This window comes from Metopolophium dirhodum, chromosome 3 (assembly GCF_019925205.1).
Source record: "Metopolophium dirhodum isolate CAU chromosome 3, ASM1992520v1, whole genome shotgun sequence".
Classification (NCBI taxonomy): domain Eukaryota; kingdom Metazoa; phylum Arthropoda; class Insecta; order Hemiptera; family Aphididae; genus Metopolophium; species Metopolophium dirhodum.
The window spans coordinates 35,544,516-35,557,691 of NC_083562.1; the positions used below are offsets into that span (position 1 = coordinate 35,544,516).

Sequence of the window (13,176 nt, forward strand, 5' to 3'; positions counted from 1 at the left end):
TTCCAGTTATTTCTAGTTTTATGTAGTCGGGAAGTAAGAGGGACGAGTTTTTGAGTTTAGGAGTAAATACGCTAGCTTCGATAGCGTGTTGCAGGTTTTTGGTCAGACAATCGACTGCTAGGTCAATTGAATGTTTGTCATTTGTCGGTGGTACGGGAGAGTTTGGTAAGTTGGTAAGGATCGTTTTGTATTTTGTCCAGTTAATGAAGCGGTTAGTAGTAGGAGGAGACGATGAGATCGGAGTACATAGAGTCTCCAGAAGTATAGGGTTATGGTCGGAAGATAGTTCGTTGAGGTTTTCGATTTGGGTCGGGTATGGTAGACGTGCGAGGGCGATGTCAAGTACGTCGGGTCTGTGACGGGTGTAAGTGGGAAAATGTGTGGGGGAAGAGGGGGCAGTAATGACATAGTCCGAATGTTGAACGTGATCGAAGAGAACACGGCCGGCTGCGTTTGTTGAGTGGCTGTACCACAGTGGGTGTTTGGCGTTGAAATCGCCTGCCGATATTTGCCATTCCGCGCTTTGGGTAAGTAAGTCTAAGTCAGGTGTCGAGAGAGTGGCGCCAGGTGGTTTGTATACCGCTGATACAAGTATTTCATGGTTGTTAAGTTTGATAAGGACTGAAGAGGTTTGAATGGTTGTGTTAAGAGTCATAGGTTGGTGGACGATGCGACGGTGAATAAGGACGGCCGTGCCGCCGTGAGGGGGCGAGCCCCGGGTAGTCGGTAGGTCGTTCCTGTACGTGAAGTAATTTGGAATGTGAAGGTTGGTGGAGGGAGATAGACGAGTTTCGTTAAGTAAGATTATGTCGGTTTTTAGTTGGAGCGCGAGAGCTGTTAGTTCATTAAGTTTGTGTGTAATACCGTTGGAGTTCCAAAACAGGATTTTTAAGTTATTCATTGGGAGGCGTGAGAATTGTCAGGAATGCTTTTATGGTCGTTTCCATCAGTGTTTTGGGGTTCTGGTTGGTTGCCAGGGCAGTCAGTAGGTTGGTCAGGAGGTTTAGAATCAGGGACAGGTTGATTTGTGGTGCTTGGGGAGTGGGGGAGGGGGGAGCTGCTCCGGCAGTTGCAGTAGCGTAGGACAGGGTTGGCCTAGGTGCAGGTGGGGGAGGTGGTGTTTTTTGAATAGGAAGGGTTTTGTTTGGTTTTTGGACGGTTTGGGCCTGAGTTTGTGGTTTTGGTTGGTTTTGGGCCAGTAAGTGGGGGCAACCTCGGAAATTTGCGGTATGTGATCCGCCGCAGTTGCAGCATGTGGGGGCCTGTTCGCGGGTTTTTTGGCAGTCGCTAGCCAAGTGGTTTCCTGCACATTTCACACATCTGGGTGGGTGACCGCAGTCGCGTGAACCGTGGCCGAAGCGTTGGCACGAAAAGCATTGGGCTGGGCCGGAGGGTTTGAGGGGTTCGACGGAAATTTGTATATAGAAGAGATTGTTTAACAGGAAAATGTCTTTTGAATTTGGATTTGACGCGATGTGTACCACACAAATTGGCATCGGTTTTTCCGGGGTGCCGAAACGGCGGATGAATTTAACGGAGAATCCAAGGGTTTCCAGCTCCCCTTGGATTTCGTCGACCGGGATATCATGTGGGATGCCCTTCAGCACGACTTTGATGGATCGTTCTTCGGGGAGTGAAAAGGTGTGGAATTCGATACCATGATGCAGTAGGGTTTTCTGGATTAGTCGGAAAAGGGTCGCGTCAGAAGTTTGGACGGTGACTTGGCCGTTGGAGGACGATTTGGCGGTTAGAGAGGTAGGGGCAAGGTTTGGGAGGGCGTAGATCACGGGAGCGATCTTCCGCCAGGAGCCGGAGCTTAGCATAATTGGTGGTGGTCTAGCGGATGTAGGTTTAATCGGAGTTTTTGGTGTGTTTGGTGCGGAAGTAGATTGATTAGATGCGGTGGTGGTTTGATTTGGTGTGGAGGTTATTTGGTTTAGTGAGGAGGAGGTTTGGTTTTGTACGGAGGTGGTCTGATTTTGTGCGGAGCTATTTGTTTGGTTTGGTTTAGGTACGGAAGTTAATGTATCTGTAGATTGTACGGAAGTTAGTGAGGATCGAGAGTGTTGTGTCGAGGCGCTTGAGTCAGAGAAGGAGTCTAACGTTTCGGAGTCGGAAGTTTTTGATGGTGTTGGAGAGGGAGGAGCAGAACGCTGACGTGCGAATTTTAGTAGGTGGTTGGTAGGGGGGTTACCCCCTTTGCGTTTTTTGCCCATGTTTGATTGGCGTGGGTTTGTTTAGGGAGGGGATGGGTTGCTGTGGCTATGTGAGGGCGCGGCCCCACGACAGCTATAACGGAGGGACGTCGCTTCCGCGACGGCTTACTTGTGGGCGCTGGTGCCCTGTTGGAGAGCGGTGAAAACGGCTGTTTGAGTTGAAGGTTCGTGGTGTGAACCGTAGGCGCTGGAGCCCTGTTGAAGCAGTGAGAACGGCTGTTTTGAGGTTGTGGGTTCGTGGTGTGAACCGTGGGCGCTGTTGCCCTGTTGAAGCGGTGAGAACGGCTGGCTGTAGAGTAGTTGGCAGAGGACGTCTTGCTCGGATGTGAACTGAACGTTGAATGATGTGCGATTCGCCTGAAATTTTCGTATATATAGTAAAATTGTGGATAGCAATTCTGTGATTGGACAGAGATAACAACACTACGATACTACGTCACACCGTTCGGTTGACTTTCATTACCAAACGTTGTGGTTTTCGTTCGACATAACCGTGAAACGTACTCGTAGAGAAACTTCTATTTTCCGTTGTTATGGACAAATCGACGATTCTATTTATATCGTCATCACTGTGGGTTTTTACACCAATAAACGAACGGCATGTCGCTTGGGTTTGGTAATATATACCCCCAGTGATGTACTGCCAAATCATCACTCAGTACACAACGTTTCAGTCGTCAACAAGTTTTCTATTTACAACTATTCGAAATGGCTCCAGGAGGAAAATCGGCGGGCAAAGCAATGAAGAAGTCGTCCGGCAAGGCACAAAAGAACATCGCCAAGTCCGACAAGAAGCGCAAGCCCAAGAGGAAAGAATCGTACGCAATCTACATCTACAAAGTGTTGAAACAAGTACATCCCGACACCGGAGTCTCGTCCAAAGCCATGAGCATCATGAACAGCTTCGTCAACGACCTGTTCGAGCGCATCGCCGCCGAATCCAGTCGTCTGGCCCACTACAACAAACGTTCGACCATTACCAGCCGGGAAATCCAAACTGCCGTCCGACTCTTGTTGCCCGGTGAATTGGCCAAGCACGCCGTCAGTGAAGGAACCAAGGCTGTGACCAAGTACACCAGCTCCAAATAAGTCTCCCGTTTTGTGAAATATCATTACTCAACTAAAACGGCCCTTTTCAGGGCCACCAATCGCTATAAAATTTCTGTTCTCTAACAACCATTATTTTTGAACTAAAACTATCGCACGTAGAATATTTTGAACATTTGCAGTGTGTACAGAGCGGGGAGCACTGCGTGATTATCGGGATAATTAAAAAAGAAAACAACGAAAAAAAAATGCCGTCCGGTTACGTGAGAAATTTACTAAAACATCGAGTTCTTCTTTGATAGAATGATATAATATCGTGTGTATTATTATAAATGCGATGGATATTAATAGACGTTGTGCGGGTTTTACCGTCGAAAACACGAGATTCGGCAAAAACATGCTAAAAATAACCAATCTTATGGGCACGGCAAATTTCATTATTATTATTTAACTGTCGGTCGATCCGTGGTAATGAAAAAATTAACGTTAATATATATTTGAGCGACTGTGAGTAATAGCTATACCTAACCAGACTGTAATGTCAACATGGGTCTTTCGGGTTTTTAATTAGGTACAATCGGTATCTTACGTAATTGAAGCCATATAAACACCGAGAATCCTGGATAATTATTGTTTATTTATCGACTATCAGTAATAAAAATATATTTATAACAATGTCAATGTTTACTCGGTAAATGGCGTACCTATTCATCAAACTTCCCCAGAACGCGGGACAAAAGTATCTATAAATAAACAGACGATAATCGGCTGCTAGTGTCGTGTATAATTATAATGTATGTTTTATACGTCGTGGTCTCGTGGATATTGTTGCACTGTTGAATTATTCGATTCCCGACAGTTATCCAAATTAAATAATATAGTCCATCCAAATAACAAAAATGACCATCCGCCAAATTCTGGTTCAAGTGCCACGGTTGTACCAAAAGTACGACAACGGCATTGTAATATTTTTAACATTAAAAAAAGGGTTTTTTTTAATTTTTATTATAACATTATCATAATATCCCAGGTGGCAAGATGACATTTTATTTTATTTATGATAAAAAAATTATATTTTTATTTATATTTTCCACACATCTTACAATATTATTATTAAAATATTTTTACTCTTTTTGAGCTATTTATAGGTACAAGTAAATTTCGAATTTTATTAGATTTTTTTTTTAACCTCAAAACCTATAGATAATAGGTGTAGCTAAATAACACAAAATTACAACGTGCAAAATTTACAATTTCACAAAACGTATCATTGAAATATGTAGTAATATTTTACTGGTGACATATACATTGGTGACACTGATAAGGGCTCAAGAAAAATTGGTTGTTATTGAATAATAAACTCGAATGAAATTTTAAAATACATGACGTAGGTAATGCGTGAAGTTCTGAACATCAGCTGAGTGTCGTCAAACGCTGATTCAACCATATTTTTCAGCAAATAGTCGGGTGAAAAAAAAAATTCGGTGTCCGGTTATTTAAGGATTTTATCGGTCCCTATGATGTATATGGCAAAACATATAATAGTATACTATAAATACGATGGATATTCGTATCATTAATAGCAGCTATTACCGTCGATAACAAGGAATTTGGTAAAAACGTTCTAAAAATAAATCATCAATGAAAAACCTATAGAAATACCGATACAAGCAATAATGTACCGACGTAATTAAAATGTTATTATCATTTAAATCGTTTATACGTCACCGAGTTAGCAAATTGTCCGTGTCGATAAATATTTAATTCAATTCAAGTCTAAAATGGTAAATTTGAGCACCAAAATAAAATTAAAACAAACTTACGCGTAAACACCGACTCTTCCGACGAAACGTAGAGATGTGTCATAAATATTATATATATATATATATATATTTCATGCCATCAGTGAAGGAACTAAGGCTGTGGCCAAGTACACCAGCCCCAAATAAATCTCTCGTTTTGAAATATCATTACTCAACCAAAACGGCCCTTTTCATTATTTTAATAATATTGTCTATGCATACTATGTAAGCTGTTTTATTTTACTTATGAATTAACAATATTCATTTTATTAATTTAGGTGACAATGATCCAGATGATCCAGTCCCATTGACACACTGCAGTCATACGGTTGAAGAATCTGAAAAAGTTCGAGTCAAATACTGTACATGAGCTGTTGGGTATTTACTTACAATATTATTTTAATAATGTATTAATGTTTGTATATGTTGGCTGTTTGTGTTCAGTTCTAGACTGTGTTTATAGACGCATTGTATCTAGTTAAACGTTTAATTTATAACTTATATGTATATCCTTATGATGGATAGAAATAATATTGTAATAGGTAATAATAATTTGTTAGTTTTGTCTATGTGCGTGCTATGTTAGGTTTACTATTAATTGTGTTCAGTGTTTGGTGGCAGACCGGTCCAGGCTACTAAGTGCAAAGGCATATATATTTTTACAAAGTTAAATTATATTTTACCGTTTAAGATATATTATTTAAAATATGGTTAGGTTAGGTTTTATGCCACACGAGCAAATATATACATTTTGAACCATGTTGGGTCAATGTTTTGTAGTTGACTTTTTATTATGTATATTAGGTAAATAAATATTGTAATTTTTTGCTTTTGCAGTAACCATTAACCAATAAACCTTTTTACTAATTAGTTTTATTAGGTATACCTAACTGATAATATTTGTGTTGATCAATGTTGTGTCTTTATGTTTCTCGATACTTCATATTATTTAAATGTTGTTATTTACTAAGAAAACAAGTTGTACAATTTTAAACATTAAATGATCAAACCGAGTAAGTATTGTGTACTAAATTTAAATTGTTCATCTTATGCATGAATTCTGAACATTTTAGATCCTGATGATCCTGCTAATTTATTACCGGCATCCCAGTTAGAACGTAAATATAGGGTTGTTCGAGGCCCATTTCAACCCAAACTTAAATCGTATCCACGAACAATGTTTGGAGATAGATTGCGGTGCTTTAATAAATCTTGGTATGAATAATTATTCAATTGGCTTGAGTACAGTGTGAAACTAGATAGAGCTTTTTGTTTTCCCTGTCGGATGTTCACCAATTCTTCAGGAATAAATGCCGGCTATACAGATTCTGCGCATTCAAAAGTTGGATTTAATGATTGAAAACTAGCTACAACTAAATTTAAAGCACACCAAACCTCAAACACACTCATTTAAATACCATAACTTCATTAACAAACTTTTTGCATTTAAATCCAATAGATATAGTTTTAGATGAAGAGAGAGAACTTATACATAGTCAAAAAGAACAGCAAATATTAAAAAATAGACAAATCATGCAACGCTTAATTGATATAACTCCTCTTTGTATTGGTGGACGTTCATTCCGAGGAAAAAATGAGAAGGAAAGTAGTTACGATAAAGGTCTGTTCAAAGATGTTGTTACACTTTTGGCCAAATATGATCCTCTTCTTAAATCTCACTTAGAATTAGGTCCAAAAAACGCGACTTATTGTAGTGATATAATTCAAAACGATCTAATTATATCCAATAAGTCAAGTTTCTAAAAAATCAGTTAAAACTTAAAATTGAAAATAAAAAATATCAATTATTGCTGACGAGACAAGCGATTTCGGACACCACGAACAGCTATCAATAGTTTCAAGGTATTTTGATGATGTACAAAAATGTCCAGTGGAGCAGTTTGTAGGTATGAACAGAACAATGTCAACTGATCCGCAGACTATTTTTAATGCAATAAATGATGTTGTTAACGACTATGGTATAAAATGGGAGATTTTAAATACAACCATATTAAAATATTTACCGAACATTGAACTTGGAAACGATATTATATTTGAAACGTTATAATATTACTATTCGTTTAGTATTTATGAACTATCGTCAGCGAGATTTTAAAAAAAAAATAAAGTAAATTACTGGACAGATGATGATGCCAAAGATAAAGCTTCATAATGTCATAAACGCAACGGGTGCGTAATAATTTATATTCTGCGCGTTTTTATGTTCACTAATGTGCTGTTGTTATCTTAAACAAATTGTTAATTATCTTTACGTTTGTTACCACCAAATAACTAGAACGGACTATTTCCGTGTTAGTATCGTATTCCAACCAAGTGTTCAGCAGTGAGTTATCATTACTTTGGGTTATAAACGATGTATAGAAAAAAATGGTGGCCCTGAGAAGGGCCTTTTTAAGATGTTTTAAAACTTCAAAAGTAAGTATTGTCAGTATTTTACATTGTTTCTACCCGAAATTTTAACGAGGCAGACTTTATCAATAAATCTCGTCTTAATCGTACTTTACCGAAATCATACAATAAATACGGGAAGGTAAAATGGGAATCTGTTTTATCAATGTGCTTCGATGGTGCAGCAACAATGTCGGGAAGTGTAAACGGAGTTCAAGCTAAATTCAAAAAGAAAAATGATAAAGCGTTCTTTGTTCATTGTCTCAATTTGATTTTAGTAGATTCAGTTGGGAGAGAAAATAGAATAACATTTGATTTTTTCGGTAACATTCAGTTGATCTACTCATTTATTGAAGGCAGTTGCACTAGACACGGCGGTATTTTGGAAACAATTGCAAATTCTTTAAACTTAATGTAATTAAAATGATGTTATTTTTATAAATCGTTTATACGTCACCGAGTTAGCAAATTGTCCGTGTCGATAAATATTTAATTCAATTCAAGTCTAAAATGGTAAATTTGAGCAGCAAAATAAAATAAAAACAAACTTACGCGTAAACACGGACTCTTCCGACGAAACGTAGAGCTGTGTCATATGTATCAAGGACCAGACGTTCAGATGTCCGCCGCCGAAGAAACAGCTGCCTTTGTCCCGCTCCGAACTGAAACTTGAAAGTATCGAAATATTTGATGAAAATAACCCGAACGTAACGAAATGTGCGAGTTTAAGTTATATTATTTACTGCTTAACGACTTGTCTTTCTATTCACGTCTCGGTTTATTATTTTTGTTCGATTGAATTATTTGAACGTCAACACAATTGGCGATTGTCACAGGCGATATAAATATAACATTATAATTTGATAATAAATAATATTCATATCGTTAATAACCATTGTGCGGGTCACGAGGAATTTGGTAAAAACATTCTAAAAATAACTCATCAATGAAAAACCTATAGAAATACCGATACGGGCAATAGTATCTCGACGTAATTAAATGTTATTATTAGTCGGTTATAAATAATATTGAATTTGGGAATTCCTTAACAATAATTGTAACCGATGTTTTCATTTTGATCGATTGCAATATAATCAAACTGCAACTGGGTACGTTTCACCCGTCCATAGTCTGAAACGACCAAACACGCGAACGGACTTTATAAAATATTATTTTCTAAATCACGCGTAATACAATCGTACACAGCTTACTGTAAATGTATGAAATATATTTATTGAGAGAAGTGCGAGTCATAAAATTGGTGGTCCTGAAAAGGACCGTTTTAAGGAAGGAAGAGGGGATAGTATTTTACTACCGCACTACTTCTTTTTGGGAGCTGCGGTTTTCTTGATCGGAGTTTTCTTCGATTTGGGTTTGACGGCGGCCGGCTTTTTCGCTTTGGCTGGGGCCTTCTTTGGTGTAGTCGCCTTGGGTTTCGTCGCAGCGGCCTTTTTCGCTTTTTTGGCTGCTGGTTCACCCGCCGCGGGTTTCTTGGCGGCTACGAGCTTCTTCTTCTTCGGTGTTCCGGCGGCTTTGACTTTTTTGACGATGGATTTCTTCTTCTTGGCTACAACGGCCTTTTTCGGCTTGACCTCGGCGACGGGCAACTTGAAGTGTCCCGAAGCGCCGGTTCCCTTGGTCTGGACGACGGTACCGTTGGCGACGGCGGCTTTCAAAAACTTCCTGATGAAAGGCGCCAGCTTGGCGGGATCGACTTTGTAGTTGGCGGCCAAGTATTTCTTGATGGCCGGTAACGACGAACCTTTCTTCTCCTTGAGCTCCTTGATGGCCGACGTGACCATCACGGCGGTGGTCGGGTGCAACGCAACGGTCTTCTTGACTTTAGAAGCCGACAACTTCTTCTTGGCAGGAGACTTCTTCGCGGCCGGCGATGCGGCGACTGGAGCCGGAGTTGTAGCGACGGTGTCTGTCATGTTGATGATGATATTGTTCAAGTAAATATTAAAAACGATGGATGATTCGTCTGTTCACTGCGGTGATACCAAACGGGTTAAAAAATGTGTAAATATATACAGTGCACCGTGCCAACTAGTAAACCAGTGTGATTCGCGTCGTCGTCCGAGCTACGGTTGTACAATCGTTTTTCACAATATCTCAACGGGAAATGGTGGTAAAAATCTGGCTTTGAACTTTTTGGAAAGCTAACTAAATTCTAAACGATCGCCAATGATTATTGCATCGCCACCCAGTACCACGAAACCACCACGAGTCGTTATTTCCACACTTCCGACCGCGTTTTCGTAAACCGTATTTGAAGGTCTGTCGTATGACTGAAACCAGTCGAAAATTGACAAAAATATTTTGGATGAATTCTCCACGAGTTTCCCGAGACCATAGAATTTGCAGATTTCCAATCGACCGATTTTCCGACGAACAGTGGCTGTTCGAATATGAAGGTTTTAGGACTCTGCTACGGCACGGTGTCACCGGCGTTTCTACCTGAAATTTTAACGAGGCAGACTTTATCAATAAATCTCGTCTTCATCGTACTTAACCGAAATCATGTTGAATACACAATTATAATAACACATTGTCAGAGGACTTCGGTCGAAACTCAGTGCAAATTTGCAACAATTTATGTTCATTTGTATGCACTTTTTGTCAGACCTACCGATGGACCGGATAACGTGATGAGACTTTTGAAAACTGATTTGAATACACTAATATATTTACTTGAGATCGATAACAACACATTTTCTCGTTCCTAAACTCCTATCGATTTTGTTTAAATATTTAATATTTTCCAAAATTTTTAAAATTCAAATAAAATAAATAAATAATCTTAAAACGTGTGCTGATCGACCTCAAGACAAGTAATCGTATTAACAACTGCAAATAAGTGTTCAGGAGTCTCATCGCGTTATATCTGGATAGACGAAAAGTAAAAAAAAAAAAGTAAAAAAATGAACGTGAATTGTTTACAGTTCACCTGCGCAACGTCGTGGCCTGTACGTACACGCATTAATTGTTGTCTCCGTCTTACAAGTGATAAAGTACATGAAAAAATTCACGCAATGCCCTCAATTAATATTTTAATTCGAAGTTTCGTTGTAATTAGTTAAAATAAAACCATGGATTATAATTAAGAATTTCCCAAATGAAATTTTATTTATAACCGCATCAATGATTTAACTTATAATGACATTTAATTACGCCGAGATATTATTATTATTCCCCGTCCCGGTATTTCTATAGAAACTAATTTTCTGAATTTTAGTTCTTACAACAATAATTTACATTTTCTACGTTTTTGGACACCCTTTTTGCCAGTATTCTCAATATCATTCTATGAGGTTTTTCATTGGTGAGTTATTTTTAGAATGTTTTTACCAAATTGTTTGTTATCGACGGTAATACCCGCACAACGGCTATTAATAATATGAATATCTATCGTGTTTATAGTACCTATACTATTATACATGGTCATCATGGTTACTCTATCATATTATGGGAACCGATGTTTCTTGCAATATATAACAATTATAATGTATACAATGAAATTCGAAAAAAAAAAACATTCTAAAAATAAATCATTAAACAAAAACCTCGTGGCTTATTCATGGTAGGTTCACGTAACGAATGACGTAGTGAAATAGTAAATCACCACTGGAATTCACAAAAAATAATCAACTGATCACCAAACCAAACCAGGCAGCAATTTATTCGATAATATCATTAGAATAATAGCTTTAGAACTCGATTAAGCAATTAATATTACAACATTATCCTGGGCTGGAAGAAGCAATGATTGACTCGAAAAATATATTTCTTGAAGCTTTTTTTGTAATATTGAATTCAAAGTCCCGCAATAATATCATAACAAGATTACGGTTACCAACGTAACGGTTATTTCTATGTTTTGACTTAGGGTAGTATTTCAATTGTAATCATGGAAAAACGTTCAAAGAACAATATTATGGATAATCTATTATATTCGGAACGTTATTCCGCGTGTTTTCTTAAACAAATTGGGAATTATCATTGTCGCCACCGAATATAACCAACTTGAACGGAATGTTTTCTTTTATTCTAAGGTTTTATAAACGATATACTATGGTCATATGGTGGCCCTGAAAAGGGCCTTTTTAAGATGTTTTTAAACTTCAGAAGCAAGTATTTAACCTCCGAAACCGTACAGAGTACGACCTTGTCGTTTGAGAGCGTACACGACGTCCATGGCGGTGACGGTCTTCCTCTTGGCGTGCTCGGTGTATGTGACTGCGTCACGGATCACGTTTTCCAGGAATACCTTCAGAACTCCGCGGGTCTCTTCGTAGATCAAACCGGAAATACGTTTAACACCGCCTCGGCGAGCCAACCGACGGATAGCGGGCTTGGTGATTCCCTGGATGTTATCACGGAGCACTTTACGATGACGTTTCGCGCCTCCTTTTCCCAGACCTTTTCCTCCTTTGCCTCGTCCTGTCATTTTGAATGTTGGAAATAGTGTTGGACAACTTGCTCGGATGTGAACTGAACGTTGACTGATACTTTTCTTCAGGTCGCAGTCCCTTTTAACCGTTTCTCTCGACACCGAACCACCAATCGGAACCATGACCGGTTATCCCCCCACCCCGCCGCTAAAATTCTAAACGTTAAACATCGTCCAATGAGGACGACGCATACTGTTCCCATTTACGTATATATACCGGTCGACAGTGTGTTCGAACCACATCAGTCGTCCGACATCCACGTTTTGCACACCAACTCAGAACAATCTAATCCAGCAGCGCAATGGCACGTACCAAGCAGACAGCTCGTAAATCCACCGGCGGAAAGGCGCCCAGGAAACAGTTGGCCACCAAAGCCGCACGTAAGAGCGCACCCGCCACCGGAGGAGTGAAAAAACCACATCGTTACCGTCCGGGAACCGTTGCCCTCCGTGAAATCCGTCGTTATCAGAAGAGCACAGAACTTTTGATCCGCAAATTGCCGTTCCAACGTCTAGTGCGCGAGATCGCCCAGGACTTCAAGACCGACCTGCGTTTCCAGAGCTCCGCCGTCATGGCGTTGCAAGAAGCCAGCGAGGCATACTTGGTAGGTCTGTTCGAAGACACCAATCTTTGCGCGATCCACGCCAAGCGTGTCACCATCATGCCAAAGGACATCCAGTTGGCCCGTCGTATCCGCGGTGAACGTGCTTAACTTGATCATCGTCATTAGTTATCATACCTTAAAAAGGCCCTTTTCAGGGCCACCAAAACGTAATTATAGTCTGGCGATGGGCACGAATAGTGATTGTGAATATTGCGCTAGCGGCAGTATATTATTATTATTGTTGTACAGATTTTACAAAATAGGAGAATGATAAATAAACAACCCAGGCCAAAATTATGAGATGGGGAATCGAATAATTCAACGGTGTGACAATCTCCACGAGACCACGACGTTACATAATACACGACACTACCAGCCGACTATCGTCTGTTTATTTATGGATACTCTTGTCAAGATTTCCCGCGGAGTTTGATAAATAGGTGTACGCCATTTACCATGTAAACATTGAGATTTTTATTACCGATTATCGATCAATAAACAATAATTATCCAGGATTCTCGGTGTTTACATGGCTTCAATTAAGTAAAACACCGATAGTATCTAATTAAAAATTCCGAAAGACCCATGTTGACATTGTAGACGGGTATAATATGGTTAGGTATAACTTTCGTCAGTCGTTCACG

The 13,176-nt window shown here is 39.3% G+C and overlaps 4 protein-coding genes across 5 annotated transcripts; 2 read left to right on the forward strand and 2 right to left on the reverse strand.

Annotated features, from left to right (window-relative positions):
• The first annotated feature begins 2,924 nt into the window (after positions 1–2,924).
• On the forward strand, positions 2,925–3,305 carry LOC132940655 (histone H2B-like). The gene has a single exon (XM_061008366.1). It carries the CDS (start codon positions 2,925–2,927, stop codon positions 3,303–3,305), a length of 381 nt encoding a protein of 126 aa, XP_060864349.1.
• Positions 3,306–5,284: 1,979 nt separating this feature from the next.
• On the reverse strand, positions 5,285–9,482 carry LOC132940365 (histone H1A, sperm-like). Of its 2 annotated transcripts, XM_061007917.1 has the most exons (3): positions 8,218–9,482; positions 8,027–8,142; positions 5,285–5,403 (listed from the first exon to the last, which is right to left on the reverse strand). In XM_061007917.1, exon 1 carries the CDS (start codon positions 9,406–9,408, stop codon positions 8,794–8,796), a length of 615 nt encoding a protein of 204 aa, XP_060863900.1. In that variant the 5' UTR covers positions 9,409–9,482; the 3' UTR covers positions 5,285–5,403; positions 8,027–8,142; positions 8,218–8,793. The 2 variants fall into 2 exon arrangements, with proteins under 2 accessions (XP_060863900.1, XP_060863899.1); XM_061007916.1 differs by having other exon boundaries at positions 8,027–9,482.
• A 143-nt stretch (positions 9,483–9,625) lies between these two features.
• On the reverse strand, positions 9,626–12,086 carry LOC132940370 (histone H4-like). Its single transcript, XM_061007923.1, has one exon. The coding sequence runs from the start codon at positions 12,048–12,050 to the stop codon at positions 11,613–11,615; it is 438 nt and encodes a 145-aa protein (XP_060863906.1). The 5' UTR covers positions 12,051–12,086; the 3' UTR covers positions 9,626–11,612.
• A 6-nt stretch (positions 12,087–12,092) lies between these two features.
• LOC132940375 (histone H3) lies at positions 12,093–12,645 on the forward strand. Its single transcript, XM_061007929.1, has one exon. The coding sequence runs from the start codon at positions 12,230–12,232 to the stop codon at positions 12,638–12,640; it is 411 nt and encodes a 136-aa protein (XP_060863912.1). The 5' UTR covers positions 12,093–12,229; the 3' UTR covers positions 12,641–12,645.
• The last annotated feature ends 531 nt before the right edge of the window (positions 12,646–13,176 follow it).